General features: G+C 43.6%; 1 protein-coding gene across 2 annotated transcripts in view; it reads left to right on the forward strand.

Moving 5' to 3' along the window:
* Positions 1-18,833, forward strand: part of dpp4 (dipeptidyl-peptidase 4) — a 22,167-nt gene extending 3,334 nt beyond the window's left edge. Inside the window, exons 1-26 of one of the 2 annotated variants that reach the window (XM_072671421.1) lie at positions 1-1,166; positions 1,411-1,495; positions 2,682-2,774; positions 4,458-4,552; positions 4,643-4,717; positions 4,803-4,855; positions 4,986-5,055; positions 6,482-6,602; positions 7,564-7,718; positions 8,619-8,716; positions 9,144-9,273; positions 9,964-10,002; positions 10,095-10,193; positions 10,965-11,035; positions 11,421-11,474; positions 11,704-11,831; positions 12,238-12,288; positions 12,754-12,852; positions 12,959-13,028; positions 13,422-13,616; positions 14,119-14,173; positions 14,863-14,962; positions 15,103-15,161; positions 15,361-15,433; positions 15,973-16,046; positions 17,459-18,833. The exon at positions 1-1,166 is cut by the window's left edge and continues 3,334 nt beyond it. In XM_072671421.1, coding sequence (XP_072527522.1) covers positions 1,164-1,166; positions 1,411-1,495; positions 2,682-2,774; positions 4,458-4,552; positions 4,643-4,717; positions 4,803-4,855; positions 4,986-5,055; positions 6,482-6,602; positions 7,564-7,718; positions 8,619-8,716; positions 9,144-9,273; positions 9,964-10,002; positions 10,095-10,193; positions 10,965-11,035; positions 11,421-11,474; positions 11,704-11,831; positions 12,238-12,288; positions 12,754-12,852; positions 12,959-13,028; positions 13,422-13,616; positions 14,119-14,173; positions 14,863-14,962; positions 15,103-15,161; positions 15,361-15,433; positions 15,973-16,046; positions 17,459-17,551 — 2,238 coding nt within the window. In that variant the 5' untranslated portion in view covers positions 1-1,163 and the 3' untranslated portion in view covers positions 17,552-18,833. The remainder of the gene's footprint in view (positions 1,167-1,410; positions 1,496-2,681; positions 2,775-4,457; positions 4,553-4,642; positions 4,718-4,802; positions 4,856-4,985; positions 5,056-6,481; positions 6,603-7,563; positions 7,719-8,618; positions 8,717-9,143; positions 9,274-9,963; positions 10,003-10,094; positions 10,194-10,964; positions 11,036-11,420; positions 11,475-11,703; positions 11,832-12,237; positions 12,289-12,753; positions 12,853-12,958; positions 13,029-13,421; positions 13,617-14,118; positions 14,174-14,862; positions 14,963-15,102; positions 15,162-15,360; positions 15,434-15,972; positions 16,047-17,458) is intronic. The other variant, XM_072671420.1, reaches the window with a different exon arrangement.
* Positions 18,834-19,193: the final 360 nt, after the last annotated feature.

A 19,193-nucleotide genomic window follows, 5' to 3' on the forward strand; every position in this document is an offset into this window, starting at 1 on the left:
TAGACAGACAGACAGATAGACAGACAGACAGATAGATAGATAGATAGATAGATAGATAGATAGACAGACAGACAGATAGACAGACAGACAGACAGACAGATAGATAGACAGACAGACAGACAGATAGATAGACAGACAGACAGATAGATAGATAGACCGATCCTCAGACAAAGATCGATCAATAGATAGGTGGATAGACAGACAGACAGACAGACAGATAGATAGATAGATAGATATGCAGACAGACAGACAGACAGGCCTGTGGGTAGACAGAAAGACATATACAGACACATAGACAGACTGACAGACATGTATATAGACAGATAGATAGACAAATAGATAGATAGATAGATAGACAGACAGACAGAGAGATAGACAGACAGACAGATCGACAGACAGACAGACAGATAGAGAGATAGATCGATCAATAGATAGACAGACAGACAGACAGAGCGTGCTACGGTTCTAAGGTTAAGGATGATTTTAACTGCATGTAACTAAGAGCACGAGCGCGCGCGTTACATGCATTAATACCTAAACAAACCCCAGCACCTCCTGCACCCCCTGCTGGAGCGCGTGACACGTGAGCTGCTAGCGGTCTCACATGTGCTGAGAGAGTGCAGCGGCTGAGCGCAGCGCAGAGGAGCTCGCGAACATGGACAAAGTGGAACTGCCCCCCCCGCTGCAGCAGGTCAGCTACCCTTCCTCAGTCCTGCCCCACACCTTCACCTGCACCACCTCACACTACAACCGCGGGCAGCAGCGTGTGTGTGTGTGTGTGTTTGTTTTGAGCGAAAGTACTGTTATGACTGGCCAGCGCGTGCAGCAGCAGCAGCAGCACACAAAGTTTGCAGCAAACTCACGAGACAACACGAGAACAGGAAAGTGCGGTGAGCAGCGCGAGCGCGAGCGCGAGCGCGCGCCGTGCCTTCACATGAACTTTAATCCGTCGCGATTTTATTGTCCCCCCCTTTTTACAGCTGAGCGCGAGCTAATATTTAACACTGGAGCTGAACGCGCACTGCGACCCCTGCACGCTCCCTTCCTTAAAACCTTCAGCACGAACCCGCGAGGAGGAACGAACCCCGCTCGGTCGACTTGCTCTCGCGCCCCCCCCTACCCCCCCTACATTTTTTGTGAATCGGCTCGTGAGCCAGGGAGGAATGGTCAGTATACTCCAGCCACTTTTACGCACAGCTTTTACGCACAGCTTTTACGCACAGCTTTTACGCATGCATTGCTCTTAGTTGCCAACTGGGCTGCGACCGCACCAGCACGGTGTGCTGGGCGCACGTGCTAAAGTTGGTTAGCTTGCATTCCTAGGCAGCGCGCTCGCGCAGGTTCGCGCGTAAAAGACAAGCAGGCAGGCGACCTTTCCAAAGGGTTAACCACGCTTTCTCCACTTTGCAGAACGCCTGGAAGATCGCCCTTGCTGTGTTCGGGGCGGCTGTGGTGGTCACTCTGATCGCTGTCCCGACCGTCCTGTTTCTGAATGGTAGGTGCAGCGCTCGAACCCCACAGAGAACCACACTGCTGAGGTAAGGACCAGCCCACTGCTGGTGGACAGACTGAGGGTCAGGTGAAAGCAGGCCCTCACAACGCCTGGATGAACGTTACTGGTTGGACTGGAAGGAGTTTGTTCAGGTGGCTCCTGATCTGACTGGGGTACACAAATGTGCTGGTTCTGACCTCACCGTTTCTATGGTGACCACTTAAAGAGTGCGATTGACCATTATTAGCGTCCTCTGAACTTTGACTCGGGCCAAGTTTTCGACAGGGCAGGGCTGGACCGATACGCTTAAGAATGGCAACAATACCGATTAATTAATCTTTAATAAAGGTTCCTATAGAAAAAACAATTAATAAAATCAGGACGAGCGAGTTTCCATCACCTGAATGTTTCCATCACGTAGTCACATGACCATCGCGTCCAACAGGTTGGTCTTTACGTCATGCCCAACGGACCAATAGAAACGCTCCAAAATGACAGCTTTTCCCATTGACTTCCATTGAAAGTTCGGAAGGTTTTTTTTTCTTCGTTGTTCGCTGTTTTGGAGATACAAGGTTTTATTCCCGCCCCAATTTTCCATCCCCAGCCTCCCAACCCAGTCGTTAGCACTCACCCCCTATCACATGTCATGCTCCCGACTCTTTGGGAGGGTGATGCGACATCACCGGACAACCAACCAACACGCCCGGAGGCCAGCTCTGGGTACCCAGCTCTGATGCATCGGCCCTAGCAACGCCAGCAGAGCAGATGTGGGTTCGAGAGAGAGGGGGTCATCTGCCCGAAGCAAGGCCGGTTGTGCTCTCTCAGGCTCCGGCTCCTGATGGCAGGCAGCGATACTAGGGTATCCGGACCACTCGGAGCCAGGCTGGTGGTAAAAGGGGAGGGGTTAGCGTGGACCGGGACAGTTCAGTTCAGTCCCAGGCTTTTATTGGTGCTTCCATCGATATGATACAACCCTACACTTCCAATAGCAGCCAAACCACCAAGCCATGTCTTGCTAACGATGCTAAATTCCTGTCAACACAAGATATTTCATAACAGGTTTTTGCGTGATTTTATTTTCAGTTTGAAATTTGTAATAAAATAAAAAAATAATAAAAAATGTAGAGACTAGTTTGTGCTAAAATATGTCCGTGTTTGGTAGCTAACAGTATTATGTGTGCGGTTCCAGGGAAGGAAGAAGACTCTAAGAGGACCTTTACTTTGAACGACTACTTCAACAGCACCATCAGGGCCAGGGCCTACAACCTGCGCTGGCTGTCTGGTGAGTCCACCCTGATCATATACATCCTTTATACAGTCAGCGGTTCAGCTCCTCCCCCAGTAACTGTATAGATCATATATATCATATCTACAGTCAATGCTTCAGCTCCGCCCCTAATGACTGTATAAATCAAATATATCTTGTGTACCATCAGTGGATCATATATATCATATAAACAGTCAGCGGTTGTGGATTTTTAAAGAATTTATTTGTAAATTATGGTGGGAAATAAGTATTTGGACGCCCACAAACAAGCAAGATTTCTGGATTTTGGTGTGAATCAATCAACTGTGGGAGCAATTGTAAGAAAATGGAAGACATACAAGACCACTGCTAATCTCCCTCGATCTGGGGCCCCACGCAAGATCTCATCTCCTGGGGTCAAAATGATCATGAGAACATTAAACAGAAATCCCAGAACTACATGGAGGGACCTGATGAATGACCTGCAGAGAGCTGGGACCAAAGTAACAAAGGCTACCATCAGTAACACACTACGCCGAGAGGGGCTCAAATCCTGCAGTGCCAGATCCAGAAGAGGACTGGGAGAATATCATGTGGTCAGATGAAACCAAAATAGTGTTTGGAGGAAGAAGAATGCTGAGTTGCATCCCAAGAAGGTCATGTATCATGAGATTTTAAGCCAAAACCTCTTTCATCACCATGAGTGAGAGCATTGAAGATGCTGTGGCTGGGTCTTGCAGCATGACAATGATCCCAAACACACCGCTCAGGCAATGAAGGAGTGGCTCTGTTAAAAGCAATTCAGGGTCCTGGAGTGGCCTAGCCAGTCTCCAGACCTTAACCCCAGAGAAAATGTATGTAGTGCAGGTTAATTTACCCATGGGTCTTCAAAGGTGTTCTCCAGGGTGAACATTACTGATACTCCTGCTGGCTGGTAAATCATACCTCAGACTCGATGTACTTTGGTCATGGGCGAATGAACCACGGCTTTATTACCAGCGTTTATCAAGAGAAACAGCCAAGGCCATTCCAGAGAACACAGTTCCTCCACTGCTCCACAGCTCAGTGCTGGGGGGCTTTTTATACCCCCCCCCTCAAAACCCACGCCTGGCATTAGGCAGCATGGAGCCAGTAGGTCCAGAGTCCTATTCTATTGGCAACTTAAAGTAAGTAGCTGAATGCATCCCTTTTGGACGTTTGGACCCATAGTGTACTTTGGTTTGAGGGGTCCGATCACCATAACATTAAAACCACCTGCCTAATATTGTGTAGGCCCCTACAAAGCATGGACTCCACAAGACGGAGACCAAGACTAACATTAGCAGCAGATCTTTTACAAGTCCTAGAAGTTTTGAGGTGGGCTCCATGAGCATCTGATGTTCTGATCCAGTCGGGTCAAGTCAGGTTCTTGTCAAAGTGTCTCAGTGTCCATTTCTTTCCACTGAACATCTCCATCACCCTGACTGGAGCTGTGTCTTCTAAGGGTTACCAGTGTGTAGGTTAGCTTAGCAGGATCTGCAGCAGGCCTTTAACACAGTGACGGGCTCTGGGGTGTGTTCCCTGCAAGCACTGCGGATGGTAATTACCCAGTACTGAGCTCAGATTACTCAGTATTTATATCACACAGAGGTACTTAGGGGTCAGGGAGGATGACCCGAACCCCGTGATGACCCGAACCCCGTCCTCACACTCATTCCCCTCGTCTGGTTCGTCCAACAGATTCAGAGTATCTGCATAAGCTGGCAAACGGATCGGTCCTGCTGTTTGACCTCTATACGGGAAGCGAGCGGGAGTTCCTGAAACACCAGCAGTTTGTAAGCTCCAATGAAGCTGTGAATGTGTGTGTGTGAGAGAGTGTGTGTGTATGGCCTTATCTTTAATAAACACACTCATCCCTGCCCTAGGATCAAGTGGAGGCCTTCGATTACATGGTGTCAGCTGACCGCAAGTTTGTTTGCTTTCTGAGTAACTACACAAAGGTGAGAGACTGACCGCATTAATGACCAATCAGTACCGTAGAGCTTTCAGATGTTCACACCAGCATGGTTATCTGTCCCCCACCAGCTCTGGAGACACTCCTTCTCCGCCTCCTACTCCATCTTCGACCACGATAAAGGGTCAGTGGCGTCCAGTCGGAATGTTTATTAAATTGCTTGCTTAAATAAAATTCGAGATATTTGCTTTATTCAATACAACCTTTTGAACTGCCCCTTTGATGTGGCTTTTGTATCTTGATGAATCTTCTAGTGATTTCATCACTACGGACATCCCTCATGACGTCCAGTATCTGGCCTGGGCTCCAGCTGGCCACCGACTGGTGAGTATTGCAGTGCGGCATTGTGGGAAATGTAGTTCACTAGCTACAGCTAGCGAAGTTAGTGTTGGCATGTTGTGATCACGACATACCGGTCCATACGCATCGCTACTTGCTTGATAAGGCGTCACAACAACTCCACCAGCAGTACTTACCCTACCAAGCGGCGAAATGCTAACTAGCTAAAAGCTAGCTAATGAATGGGACTCTGGTGTGGGCTAGAGGGGTATAAAGCCCCCCAGCATTGAGCTGTGGAGCAGTGGAAGAACTGTGTTCTCTGGAATGATGGTGGAGCTGTGGCTGGGTCTTGCAGCATGACAATGATCCCAAACACACTGCTCGGGCAACGAAGGAGTGGCTTTGTACAAAGCATTTTAAGGTCCTGGAGTGGCCTAGCCAGTCTCCAGACCTCAACTCCATAGAAAATTTGTGGAGGGAGTTGGTGAAGACTTACAGGAAACGTTTGACCTCTGTCATTGCCAACAAAGGTTATGTCAGTATTAAGTTGACCTTTTGCTATTGACCAAATACTTATGATGGTGGAGCTCCATCCAGTACTTGGGATGAGTTGGGAAGTTTGGGATGATGAGGTGAGGTGGTGATCATCATCCAACATCCTGACCTCACAAGCATTCTTGTCGCTGAATGCAATCAAATCCTCATAGCAATGCTCCTCCTCCAAATCTAGTAGAAAGTAGAGACAGTTACTCCAACAGAAGCAGGATCAACTCTTTTTAGTACCTTTGATTTCAGAAAAAACAAAGAATGAATGAGCAGGTGTCCCAATACTTGTGTCCCTTTATTGTAGATTAGCCTTCCAGCTCCAGTGCTAACTGGTGGGGTAAACAACAGTAATGTAAGCTTGGTGATGTGACAGACTTGGTCTACTGTATCGTACTGTTGGAGCAAAACACTGCAAAACAATAATCCATTAGCGTACAACATTGTGTCATGTGACCCCTGTAACCCTGTTATCTTACTTTGTGCTGACGGAGCTTTATCTTCGTGTAGAATTATAGACCTGTAATGATTATCTCCATCGAGGTTTATTGTTTTCACCTGGACGCTGGTACCTAACTATTACTGTAAGTGTGTGTTGAGTGTGTGTTAAATTAGCAGTTTGGTCAAATAAACATGAGACTCAGACGCAGGAACTCACCGGCGATGCTAGCTTTAATGCTACTTTTCACAAAAGCTAAGCTCACTTCATCTACACTGCTTTAAACCTTTTGACCCCTAGGTTAATTACTCTGTTATAAGAAACTACTACGAACTATTTGCTAATCCTATTGTGTGGCGTCCCCCAGGGTTCTATTGTAGGGTCTATGGAACTGATGTTAATTATGAGAGTACAGCAGTTATGAGGGTGAAGAGCTGAATTGTGGGCCTAATAACTACAGCTGGTGTTCTTCTCCTTTCTCTAAACCAGGCCTACGTGTGGATGTATAATGTCTATGTGAAGGCCAGCCCGACCTCACCATCACAGCAAGTGACCTTCACTGGGCTTCACAACAAAATCCTGAATGGCATTCCTGACTGGGTGTATGAAGGTAAGCAATGTCATTTGGGTTTATTTTAATATTATATAGACTTAAATACAGGTAGACACTCTCACTGACCACTGACTTCATGTTTATTTGGGTTTATTCTAATGTTATATAGAGTTAATTACAGGTAGACACTCTCACTGACCGCTGACTTTATGTTTATTTGGGTTTATTCTAATGTTATATAGAGTTAATTACAGGTAGACGCTCTCACTGACCACTGACTTCATGTTTATTTGGGTTTATTCTAATGTTATATAGAGTTAATTACAGGTAGACACTCTCACTGACCACTGACTTTATGTTTATTTGGGTTTATTCTAATGTTATATAGAGTTAATTACAGGTAGACACTCTCACTGACCACTGACTTTATGTTTATGTGGGTTTATTCTAATGTTATATAGAGTTAATTACAGGTAGATGCTCTGACTGACCTCTGACAATATGTTTATTTGGGTTTATTCTAATGTTATATAGAGTTCATTACAGGTAGACACTCTCACTGACCACTGACTTTATGTTTATTTGGGTTTATTCTAATGTTATATAGAGTTAATTACAGGTAGACACTCTCACTGACCACTGACTTTATGTTTATTTGGGTTTATTCTAATGTTATATAGAGTTAATTACAGGTAGATGCTCTGACTGACCTCTGACAATATGTTTATGTGGGTTTATTCTAATGTTATATAGAGTTAATTACAGGTAGATGCTCTCACTGACCACTGACTTTATGTTTATGTGGGTTTATTCTAATGTTATATAGAGTTAATTACAGGTAGACCCTCTCACTGACCACTGACTTTTTGTTTACTGAGTTTATTATAATGGTAGAATTTTACGGTTAGACACTCTCACTGCTGAGATACACAGTCTAATGACTAAGTATGTTTTGCAGCACTGTAATTCAGTCTCTATAGGTTATATAGTTGCTAACACTCTGTCATTTGGTGTGCAGAGGAGATGTTCTCCACAAACCACGCCCTGTGGTGGTCTCCAACGGGCAGGTACGTGGCCTTCGCCGAGTTCAATGAAACTGACGTCCACAGCATTGAGTACTCTTGGTATGGAGAGGGCCAGTACCCGGAAACAGTCATCATTCCGTATCCTAAGGTAAGATAACATGATAACAGTGCTTCTGTGGAATCGAGTGGCGAGTTAACATAGCGGGAGAGCCCGGATCAGAGGGTAGGCAGGCAGCAGCACCCAACCACGAATACACTTTATGTTAGCCTCCTTTCACCCTGTTCTTCAATGGTCAGAACCCCACAGGACTGACCACCACAGAGCAGGTTGGTAGTATTTGGATGGTGGGTCATTCTCAGCACTGCAGTGAGGATCAGACACAGCAGTGCTGCTGGAGTGTTTAAACACTGTGTCTGTCTGTCCACTCACTGTCCACTCTCTATTAGACACTCCTACCTATCTGGTCCACCTTTTAGATTAAGGTAAAGTCTGCGAGAAAAAGTGCTTTATGTGTTGCTGCACAGTCTGTGTTGGTCATCCTCTAGTAGTCCTGCCCACAGGATGCTGCTGCCCACAGGACGCTGTTAGCTGGTTATGGCTGGTTGGTGGACAATTCTCAGTCCAGCAGTAACGCTGAGGGGTTTAAACACTCATACCAGCGCAACACACACTACTAACAAATAAAACTACTAACCAAATAATGGTGTGGTGGTCAGTTCCTCTGAGGTTCTGACCATTGAAGAACAGGGTGAAAGGGGGTTAATAACAGAGCCTGCAGAGAAACAGAAGGAAACAGTCTGAACTACTAAGTGGAGCTATTAGATTGGGCAGAGCTCATTGCCAAACTGAGGTGAGGTGAAGCTCAGAGCTGGTGCTGGACGCTGGGAAATGCCTGACCATTTCCTGATTGCGATCTTTATCAGTGGCATGTGCTATTCCCATGGTAGTCCATACTTCCTCTTTCATGGCAAGGAGCTGTTCAAATAAACATGGCCCTGGCAGAGAAAATGCCTATGCCCTGAACAACAGGCGTTTTTTTGTTTCCAGGCAGGAACCCCAAACCCAACAGTGCGCCTGTTTGTGGCCAATGCCACAGACGTGTCCAGAATTATGGAGGTTGTCGTGCCAAGTGCTGTCGGGGCAGTGTAAGTATGACCCAGATGTGAGGTAAACCTTTTAGAAACTGCGGTTGTGAATAAGCCTCATGTTTACTGAAACGATTTTCTGGGCTGCTTTTCATACACAGAGCAATCACAGGGCAGGCCCAGGAAAAGGGCCAGAGCAGGCCCAGAGTATTCCTAGAAAAGGCCCAGAGCAGGCCAAGAGTATTTCCAGAAAAGGCCCAGACCAGGCCCAGAAAAGGGCCAGAGCAGGCCCAGAATATTCCTAGAAAAGGCCCAGACCAGGCCCAGAGTATTCCCAGAAAAGGCCCAGAGCAGGCCCAGAGTATTCCCAGAAAAGGCCCAGACCAGGCCCAGAAAAGGCCCAGAGTAGGCCCAGAGCTGGATCTATCCTGGATTCTAATCCTAATGTCCAGCCTTGTGGGTTCTGACCCTGATGTGCTTTCCCTAGAGAGCATTACCTGAGCACTGTCACTTGGGCGACGGACGAAAGAATGGCCGTTCAGTGGCAAAACCGGACCCAAAGCTACGTGACTCTACAGCTGTACGAACTCAGCGGCAACACCTGGGAAGCAACCACAGTATGAACCCTCCTGTATCTCCTGTATTATCTTCCTCTAGTGGTTTGAACTGAATAATTCATAGTAGATACTGAATAATTCATAGTGGATACTGAATAATTCATAGTAGTTACTGAATAATTCATAGTAGATACTAAATAATTCATGGTAGATACTGAATAATTCATAGTAGATACTAAATAATTCATAGTGGATACTAAATAATTCATAGAGGATACTAAATAATTCATAGTGGATACTAAATAATTCATAGAGGATACTAAATAATTCATAGTAGATACTGAATAATTCATAGTAGATACTGAATAATTCATAGTGGATACTGAATAATTCATAGTAGTTACTGAATAATTCATAGTGGATACTAAATAATTCATAGTGGATACTGAATAATTCATAGTAGATACTGAATAATTCATAGTAGATACTAAATAATTCATAGAGGATACTAAATAATTCATAGTGGATACTGAATAATTCATAGTGCATACTTTTAAATGTAGATTAGATACTGAATAATTTAGGATTAATAAGGCTAACCTCATTAGCCAAAGCTGGCTGGTTTGGGCTATTTTGGCGAAGCCAGTCTTATAATGCATGTAAGTGCTGATCATATCATATTCGTTTCAAGTCCAGAGAGGTTCGGGAGCAGGATTCTGTGTCTGACTGCTTATTTTTGCCATTTTTCAGGGAATTAACGTGGTGAGCAAGACAGGCTGGGTTGGACGGGTACGTAGTGATTGCACTATTTTACTACAGAGCTGAGAATAAGGCTTGGCGGCGTGTCCGATCTCACATCTAGATCCATCTCTCCGTTCTAGTTTTCCCCGAGCAATCCCGTTTTTCGGCCAGACGGCTCCAGCTGTTACTACATCATGAGCGACGCAAATGGCTTCAAGCACATTCATCACATCAGCGGAGTGAGTTACTTTTATTATTTTACCGTCGCCTCATTTGACCGCATTTAAACGCTCCCATGCCCATAAATACCTTCACCACAGCGGATTACGTGCCATTTATAGCAGCCGAAACGTCCAGATAGCAGAAACTGTTCTCATAAGTGAGACTAAAGTCCAGAGATATGACTACCAGATATCAGTCCTTCTGATCAGCCTGTGTATGATGTGAGTGCCACTGGTCTAAAGTATTGGGACACCTGTTTATTCAGTGTTTCTTCTGAAATCAAGGGTATTAGAAAGAGCTTCTGGAGAAGATTTTGGAGGAGTTGAATTGCTGTGAGGATTTGGGATGATCCCCAACTCCCCAGCTCATCCCATCCAAAAGTACTGGATGAAGCACCATCACAGCTCATTGCTGAGAGGCTTTACACCCTTTTAGCCCATGTCTGGCATTATTAGGCAGCATGGTGTCAATAGGTTCATCAGGTTTATCTGCTCCAGAGAGTCCTAATCTATTGGCAGTACTTTTCCACAAGGACTAGACAACCTGTGTGTGTGTGTGTGTGCATCTGCATTGTCAGCAATGGGTGCTTTTAAAGCAGCCAAATTCATTCATTAGTAAGGGTGTCCACAAACTTTTTAATATTTATACACTATATGATATGATAGGTGACTAATCCATGAAGGTATAGTGGTGATACTGGTGGAAGGAGACATCTGGCCATCCGACTGGACTTTATGGCCCTCCTTTATGCCCCTGATGAAGTTTAACACTGGTGTTTTTGTTTTTAGAATACTTCAGCATCTGTAACATCTGGCAGATGGGAGGTCATTAGCATTCTCAAGGTGACCAACAGTTCAGTGTAAGTTCATTACTTTATTGCAGATGGTTTTTGTATGTTAGCCTTGGACTGACGTCCAAGACGTTTGCTTCTCTAGATTAGCCCTGCCGCTATAATCATGAAAATCCAGGCAGGCCTAGTTTTGCCGGACCGCCACTGGCTGCATTAATGGTCAGTGGCATTTGTGAAAAAGGTTCTGTGGTATGAAATCACCTCTATTCTGTGACCCCATCTGGTAAAGGACCCTCAGAGCCTTAAGCTGTAGACCCCATATTTACTAGTGTTTAGATGGGAAGGGCTGGAACATCATCAACATGTGAGTAATGCTGGGGTTAGCGATGCTGGGCATATAATGTACTATGTAATAATGTAATAAATGTCCTCTGTGCTGACTTTTGAATTACAGGTATTACGTGAGTAACGAGTACAACGGTCATCCGGGGCAGAGGAATGTTTACAGGTGAGGTCCATCCCGTTTCCGGTGGTTCTCACGGTCCTTTAGGATTGGGGTTATCTCTGTAACTCTACTCCAATACAGCTGATCTGACCTGTAATTACCTGTAACAAAGTATTAAAAGAATCACGTAATGATTATTAATTATTGATTGTTGTTGACTGCTGGTAACTGCTGGTTAGCTGCTGATGCGAATATGTTTGCTAATATGCTATACATATACTATCTCCTGCAGAATATCCATAGAAGGCTCCACTCATTCTCAACCCACCTGCCTCACCTGTACTGTGGCCGAGGACAGGTGCAAATATAACTCCGCCTCCTTCAGCACCGAGGGCACCTTCTACAGAATGGACTGCTCAGGTAGTTCTCCTCTTTCTCCTGTAGACCTGCAATCAGGCAGTGCATCCTAACCAGTAAACCAGGCCCGGAGGGGTCCGAATAAGACAATCGCTGGGTCGAAACCCGGTCATGCTGCTAAGCAGTCGGCAGCCGGAGGGCGAGAGAGCACAACTGGCACTGAGGAACACAGCCAGCATTGCATTATAAGACGTTTATAAGGGCAGTTTTGCCCTCTCAGGCTCCGGCTGCCGATGGCTAGCAGCATGACCAGGATCCGGAGCAGCGATCCTCTGGTTGTAATGACGGCGCCTGGTTATGCTGGACCACTCGGGGACCACGCTGTCTGGTTTGGGTGGGTAGATGGCACCTTCAAATTGGGTTCTCACGGTTCTCAGTAGCTTTCACTAACTTCTGTTTGCTTGTGAAGGTCCGGGGCTTCCCTTGTACACTCTAAGGGACAGTCGAGGTGCTGGCTCAGGTATAGTGACTCACTATACCTAAACACCCAACCTAAATCACATATTAGCTGGAAATAACCCCAAACCACTGCAATACGCTATATGGACAAAAGTTTTGGGACACCTGCTCATTCCCTGTTTCTTCTGAAATCAAGGCTATTAAATAGAGCTGATCCTGCTTTTGTTGAAGTAACCGTCTCTACTGTCCAGGGAAGAAGGCTATCTGCTAGATTTTGGAGAAACATTGCAGTAAGGATTCGATTGCATTCAGTGACAAGAGCTAGAGTTTGTGAGGTCAGGATGCCCACACCTGGCATTAGGTAGCATGGTGCCAGTAGGTTATAAGCACATCTGTAGCTGAATGCATTGATTAGAAGGGGTGTCCACAAACATTTGGACATATAGTGTGTATATATATGTTACACCCATGTAAGCAAAAGCATGTAAATTTGACTTTACTTTTCTGGTGTTTTCTTTATTTTCAGAGGTCAAGGTTCTCGAGGACAATGAAAACCTGGACTCAATTCTCCAGGACATCGGCATGCCCACGGTTACACACGGCACCATAAAGATCGGCGAGTTTGGTGAGCTTTGGCTTTTCGGAAGAGGCCTTCAGCTGCATCTATGGATGCTTCCATTGCCACGCTATGTATACATACTTTGGTGCCGACCCGTCTTTTCTTCCCTTAGAGCTCTGGTACCAGATGACCCTTCCTCCGAACTTCGACAAGTCCAAAAAATACCCTCTACTTATTGACGTGTAAGGCTCCTTTACGTCCTTTTGGTTTTGTCTGACTGAATACACACTTTTATTGGCATGAGGGTTGGGTATCTACTGTATCTACTATCTAAGTGCTCCAAGAAAGGACAGCCTTGCGGCAGGGTCATGGCCAACTAAATGCTCCTGGAGGTCCCACCTCACAACGTACAGTACTTGTAAAGGATCTGCTGCTAACATTAGTCTTGGTGCCAGATACCTCAGGACACCTCCTGAGGTCTTGTGGAGAGACCTCAATATTAGGTCATGAGACTGTCAATATTAGGCATCGGTGTAGGCTCAGGATAGGATACCTTCAATCTTATCCTGAGCCCCACATCCCCAGTCATAGTCAGATCTGGTCCAATATGTCCCACTATGCTACGTCTTTCCCAGCTATGCCGGCCCTTGCAGTCAGAAGTCCGACTTCCGGTTCCAGATTGGCTGGACGACGTTCCTGGCCAGCACAGAGAAAGTCATCGTGGCCAGCTTTGATGGCAGAGGGAGTGGTTTCCAAGGAGATAAGATAATGCACTCCATTTACAGGCGTCTGGGCACCTATGAAGTGGAGGACCAGATCACCGCTGCCAGGTAAACACCTTCCGCCCCACCGGCGGGTAATGAAGCTATGAACTCCCGAAAACAGCTCAGTAACATCTCGTGTAGAACCTCCAGAACAGATGTCAGGCCTTTAAACCCGGAAGCCCGTGACACTGCTGATCTCAATTAGAGCCTTTAATGTATTCTCGGAACCTGAGCATTTCATAACTCCCCTGAGTGTTAGAACGGGCTTTCAAACTCAACGGTTGGGTCGCCTGATTTGCAAACTGTCCAATGTTGAAGAGCTCGGTCCTGACGTCACAGATCAGCGTAGTTACGGCTCATTGCAGAGATTGAGCAGAGGTCCTCTCCTGTGTAGCATGTCCAGCAAGAGAGGGTCCAGGCAAACTCGGCCACTCTGTCACCCCCTGTGGGTCAACAAGGGACAATGCACACAGTTCAGTTCATTCCAGTGTAGTTTGTCAGGTATCATGTATATCCTTATTGTACACGTGTAATGTGTCTAATGTCACACTGCTTACCTCATTTGTAGACATTTCGGCAGTCTGGGCTTCGTCGATAAAGAGAAGATCGCAATCTGGGGTTGGGTAAGTCTGGTTTCCAACGTTCATTAGGAGATATATATACCTGTAGAGAAGTACTGCCAATAGAATAGGACTCTCTAGAGCAGATAAACCTGATGAACCCAATATAACATGCTGTCTAATGCCAGGCTTGGGCTAGAGGGGCGTGAGCTGTGGAGCAGTGGAAGAACTGTGTTCTCTGGAATAATGGATGGTGGAGCTCCATCCAGTACTCTGAATCCTCAAAATCTAGCAAAACGTCTTGTTCCCAGGACAGTAGAGACAGAATCAACTCTTCTAATGTCCTTGATTTCAGAGGAAACAATGGAGTAACTGTCTCTACTGTCCAGGGAAGAAGGCTTTCTACCAGATTTTGGAAGATTGCATTCAGCAATATTCAGAGAACACATTTCCAGAAGACACAGCTCAATGCTGGGGGGACTTCATACCCCTTTAGCCCACGCCTGGCATCAGGTGGCACGGGGACAACAGGTTAATGTGTTCCTCTGCTCCTGCAGAGGGTCCTATTCTATTGGCAGTACTTCTCTACAGGGTCTAGGCAAGCTGTCTGTGTGTGTGCATTTGCACATCGGTATGCTTTTACAGCAATGGGTGCAACTGTGCAAGTGAAAGTAGCTGAATGCATTCATTAGAAGGGGTGTCCACAAACTTTTGGACATAACGTTAATGCAGCACTGTGCCTGTTTTTCCAGTCCTACGGAGGCTATGTCACTTCCATGGTCCTGGGAGCCGACAGCGGGGTGTTCAAATGCGGCATGGCCGTCGCACCAGTGTCGAAATGGGAATATTATGGTATGGAGACTGAGCACATACACATTCTTTTGTTTTATGGCGTAATTCCTGCAGTCATGAGCTGGCACACAGGATCATGCGCTCTGGATTTGTTTGCTGGTGGTTGTTATATATAGCGGTTTATCTCTTTTATTTACCAGACTCTATTTACACGGAGCGCTACATGCTGACTCCAGCAGAAAACCAGGCCTTCTATGACGTAAGTTAGCCGCCGCATTACGCCCGTGAGCCTCTGATCTCGTTCCAGCTGTAGTGGGTTTCCCCAAAATGACTTCACAAGCAGCATGAGTAGGCTCTCCAAGATATCTGGCTTGATTTATAGCTGTACTGTTTTTGGAAGCTACGCAAACCTTGTTTTTTTTTTCTGAGGAAGTTGTGTAATTGTGTAATCTGTGCAGAATTCCACAGTGACGGGCCGGGCCGAGAACTTCAGATCTGTCCAGTACCTGCTGGTGCACGGCACGGCGGACGGTGAGGCTTCGGCTCTAAACGCATGCATGCTCGTACCCGCGCTGCCCCCCGACACGCATTCAAATGCATGAGGATGCACAGGCATGGGGTTGCAGGGTTTGCCCATTAATCTCCTTGAATTGTTAGCAGAATTAGCAGTTAGCAGGGCTCAGAGTGGCTGGGAGGTCTCAATACCTTCTGAAATCCCGAGGCATGCCGCTTCACCATCAGCAGCCGGAGGCAATTCCTTATCATTCCTAAGCGATGTTGGTTGGCTGGGTACCCGGCGCTTTCCTCAGAGCATGTTGGCTGCCCTGCAAGTTCAAAGAGAGGCAGTGTCTGGCTTCACATTGCTAGTGCTAGGGAGGGCTGTGGAGGGGTGGGTTAATCGGCAAAACCAGATTGGGAGAAAAAGGAAAACTTCAATAAATAAAGTTCCAGTAGTGTTGATGATGGCCTTCAACAGCCCAGCGCTGGTAGCTGGTGACTAAAAATATATAAAAATGTAATAAAAACAAACATGTCGCTCAAGCTGATCCTTCTTTACCTTTATTTTTCAGACAACGTCCACTTCCAGCAAGCTGCCCAGATCTCCAAAGCTCTTGTCGACAAACAAGTGGACTTTGATTCAATGGTAAATAAGACAGAGGTGTCCAGAGTGTCCAGCTAGTAGACTTACATTTGATAAACAGTCCACCTGCTGTAAAAGCATACCTTGGCAGGTACATTTCAAGTATGGAAAGATTGGACTCGTCAGTCGATTCGGTGATGGTTACACTGTGTTTAAAGAGCTGACAGTAATTTTATGGATTTTCAATTAATTATTTAAATATTTTCAATTAATTTATTGTTTATAAAAACACACACACACACACATATATATATATATATATATATATATATATATATATATACATTTTCTTAGTATCACAATAACAAATCTGAGCAATATATAATATATCATTGATTTACTATTATTATTTTTATTTTTTTTAATTAGAACTGTTTGCAGATTTTGTGCAGTTTTAAATCAGACGTAACAGATTTGACCTGAACTTTGTGACAGAGATAAAATATATTTTTTAATGTCTGAAAGTACATATTCTACAGGAAGTGCAATCATTTTTAAAATGGACCAAACACAACAAAATAAAAAAAACTAATTTTATTTCATGTATTATTTGATATAAAATTCACATTTACAGGAATATTTCAAGTTTATTGTCATTTAACTAATACTTTGAATATAAGTTGTGCTAAAATATACATGATGCATTATTAATAATATAACAGCATCATTAATATTTTAAACTGATTTAATAAAAATAACAAAAGGTTTATCTGAGAGACTTGAAAAAAATTGCAGAATTGAAAGAAATGTTCTTTGAGAAATGCCTTGAAGATTCATATTTGGTTCCAAAAAGAACTATTATTTTATTTTAATTTGAATACTTGAAACGTTTAAACTGTTAAAGAACCTACATTTATTTTTTATTTTATTTTTTGAAACAAACAACATTTTTAATGAGTTTTTATGGCATCGCTGAAATTCATACTTTGTAACCTCATACTTTGCAAGCGTTTCCTGAAACTCTTCGTAACTAAAGAAGTACTTAAGCTTGTTCGTAACTTTAAGAGTAGTTTTCCCATTCGCAACTTACCAAGTATCAAGTTCTACCTCAAAACCATTTGAGCTCGCTATAATTTTGTATTAGTTGCAAGTAGTATATACTAATAATTTTAATATTAACGAACTAATTAGTTGTTATAATAGTTATAATAATAAGAAAAAGTGTAAATCAGTGTTTCATGTATTGTTTCGACTGATGATGCCTTTCCAGCGCAGAGGCGAAGTCACCAAGATCTACTTAAAACTCGCTCATAAGAAGGCTTTCGGGAAACACTTGCGTTCTTAAAGTGACGCCATTCTTGCCGTCGTTCGTAAGTGCCCGAGATTCATCGTTATCTGGAAACAGCTACGATAATAGGTTATAGCTAACCTAATGTTTATCTTCTGTCCATCGCTGTCTCCTTGTCCTTTCTTAGTGGTACACGGACGAGGACCACAGTCTTGGAGGATCTGCCAATCAGCATGTGTATACGCATATGAGTCACTTCCTGAAGAGCTGCTTTGCCTGAGATGTTCCTCAAAACGCAGACCTTTCGCTGCCTCTGGTCTCGAGTCACTTCCTGAAGAACTCCTTAGGAGATGTTCTCTGACTCACCCAAACCTCGTAAACATCTTCACTTGAGACACTCCACAGTTTGACAGCTCTGAAGTCCAGAAAGTCCATAAAACACCTCCTCCGCATCACAGAAGATCTGAGAGGAAGCTCGTCAGTTCTGCTTAATTCTTCATTTATATGTTTTTGCCCTGAACCCAGTCCTTGTATGTCTTTCTCTGAGAGTCCCATAACGTATCATCTATTCTGGACCGACCACGTCCTGGATGACTCCTGATGCAAAATGCAAAGCCATCAAAATCAAACGCAGAATTTTTTATTTCAATTTTTTGTTTAGTTGAATCGTTGATTTTGTGAGTATGTTAGTAAATCGTTATTTGGGCTTAATGAACCAGCTTAACATTTTTTTTTTTAAGTTTTCGACCACTGTCATTTTTATGCCGTGGCTAATAGTATATTTACACCCCCCATACCCCCCCCCCCCCCCCTCAGTCCAGTGCGGTGAGTTTCAGCCTGAATCTTTCTTAGCACTTCTAAGCCAGGGGCTCTTTTCACAAAAGTCTATTTTATTTAAGAAAAAAAGTTGAAAAAAAAAAGATGGTCAGCCTCTAAAATGATCAGTTTAAATGACTGAATTATTAGAATTCATGTTTATTTAAACAAAATTTATATAAAAAAAATTGATAGTGTTTAAGATTTAAAGTTTAAACGCTTAGTCAGATTTTTAGTCTGTTTTTCCTTTATTTGACACTTTATTTTTTTAATTGTTTAATGCAACATTAAAATGTTTTGATAAATGGCCTTATGATAAGAAACCAACATTGAATGTATTAAATTTTTTTAAAGAAATTAAGACTTTCCTAAGAGGATATTTACTATAAACTTCTTAAGATTCTTTGGAGAATTTCTTTTAAGAACATTCTTAACTTCTTAACTAATGTTTCTCTCTTAAGATCCTTCGTAAGTTTTTTCTTTTGAAAGCGTTTGTGAATCCGGCCCCAGAATCCTGTCTGTATCGTTCACCTTTATATTCAGTCTAAATGAAGGCATTATTTTACACCAAGCTGGTGAGAGCAAAACTCCAAATCACTCTCCTGTCTTTAATTTAGTAAATTCTAGCTTTTTTAGATGGAGCTGTTAGATGCTGTGATCACCACTTTTAGATAAGTGAAAATATTTATTGTAAATTCATCAAATATACAATTTGAGATTTGAAATTAAGATTGAGATTTATTTACTGCAAGTGCAATAAATTTCTAATAAAATATGAATTCAAAATATGTGTGTTTTATATTTTCTTTTATATGAATGCATTGTTTAGAAAATTATTTTTGTTTTTAACATTTTGAAGTTAAATCTAAATATTTTACAGTACAATATTTTTTACAGACGTCCATATAAAAATGTATTGCTGGTTATCATTTAACCTGAAGAATTAATATGACACAATGACTGCCATTTTGCTTTATGTTAATGATGATTAATTAAAGTAATTACATACCTAATTACATAGTAATGTACTAAATCACAGTTACATGTGCAAATGTAAAAAGAAAATCATTCCACTGTATTATGTATATCTTTTCTCAAATAAAAAC

This window comes from Salminus brasiliensis, chromosome 25, assembly GCF_030463535.1.
Source record: "Salminus brasiliensis chromosome 25, fSalBra1.hap2, whole genome shotgun sequence".
NCBI lineage: Eukaryota > Metazoa > Chordata > Actinopteri > Characiformes > Bryconidae > Salminus > Salminus brasiliensis.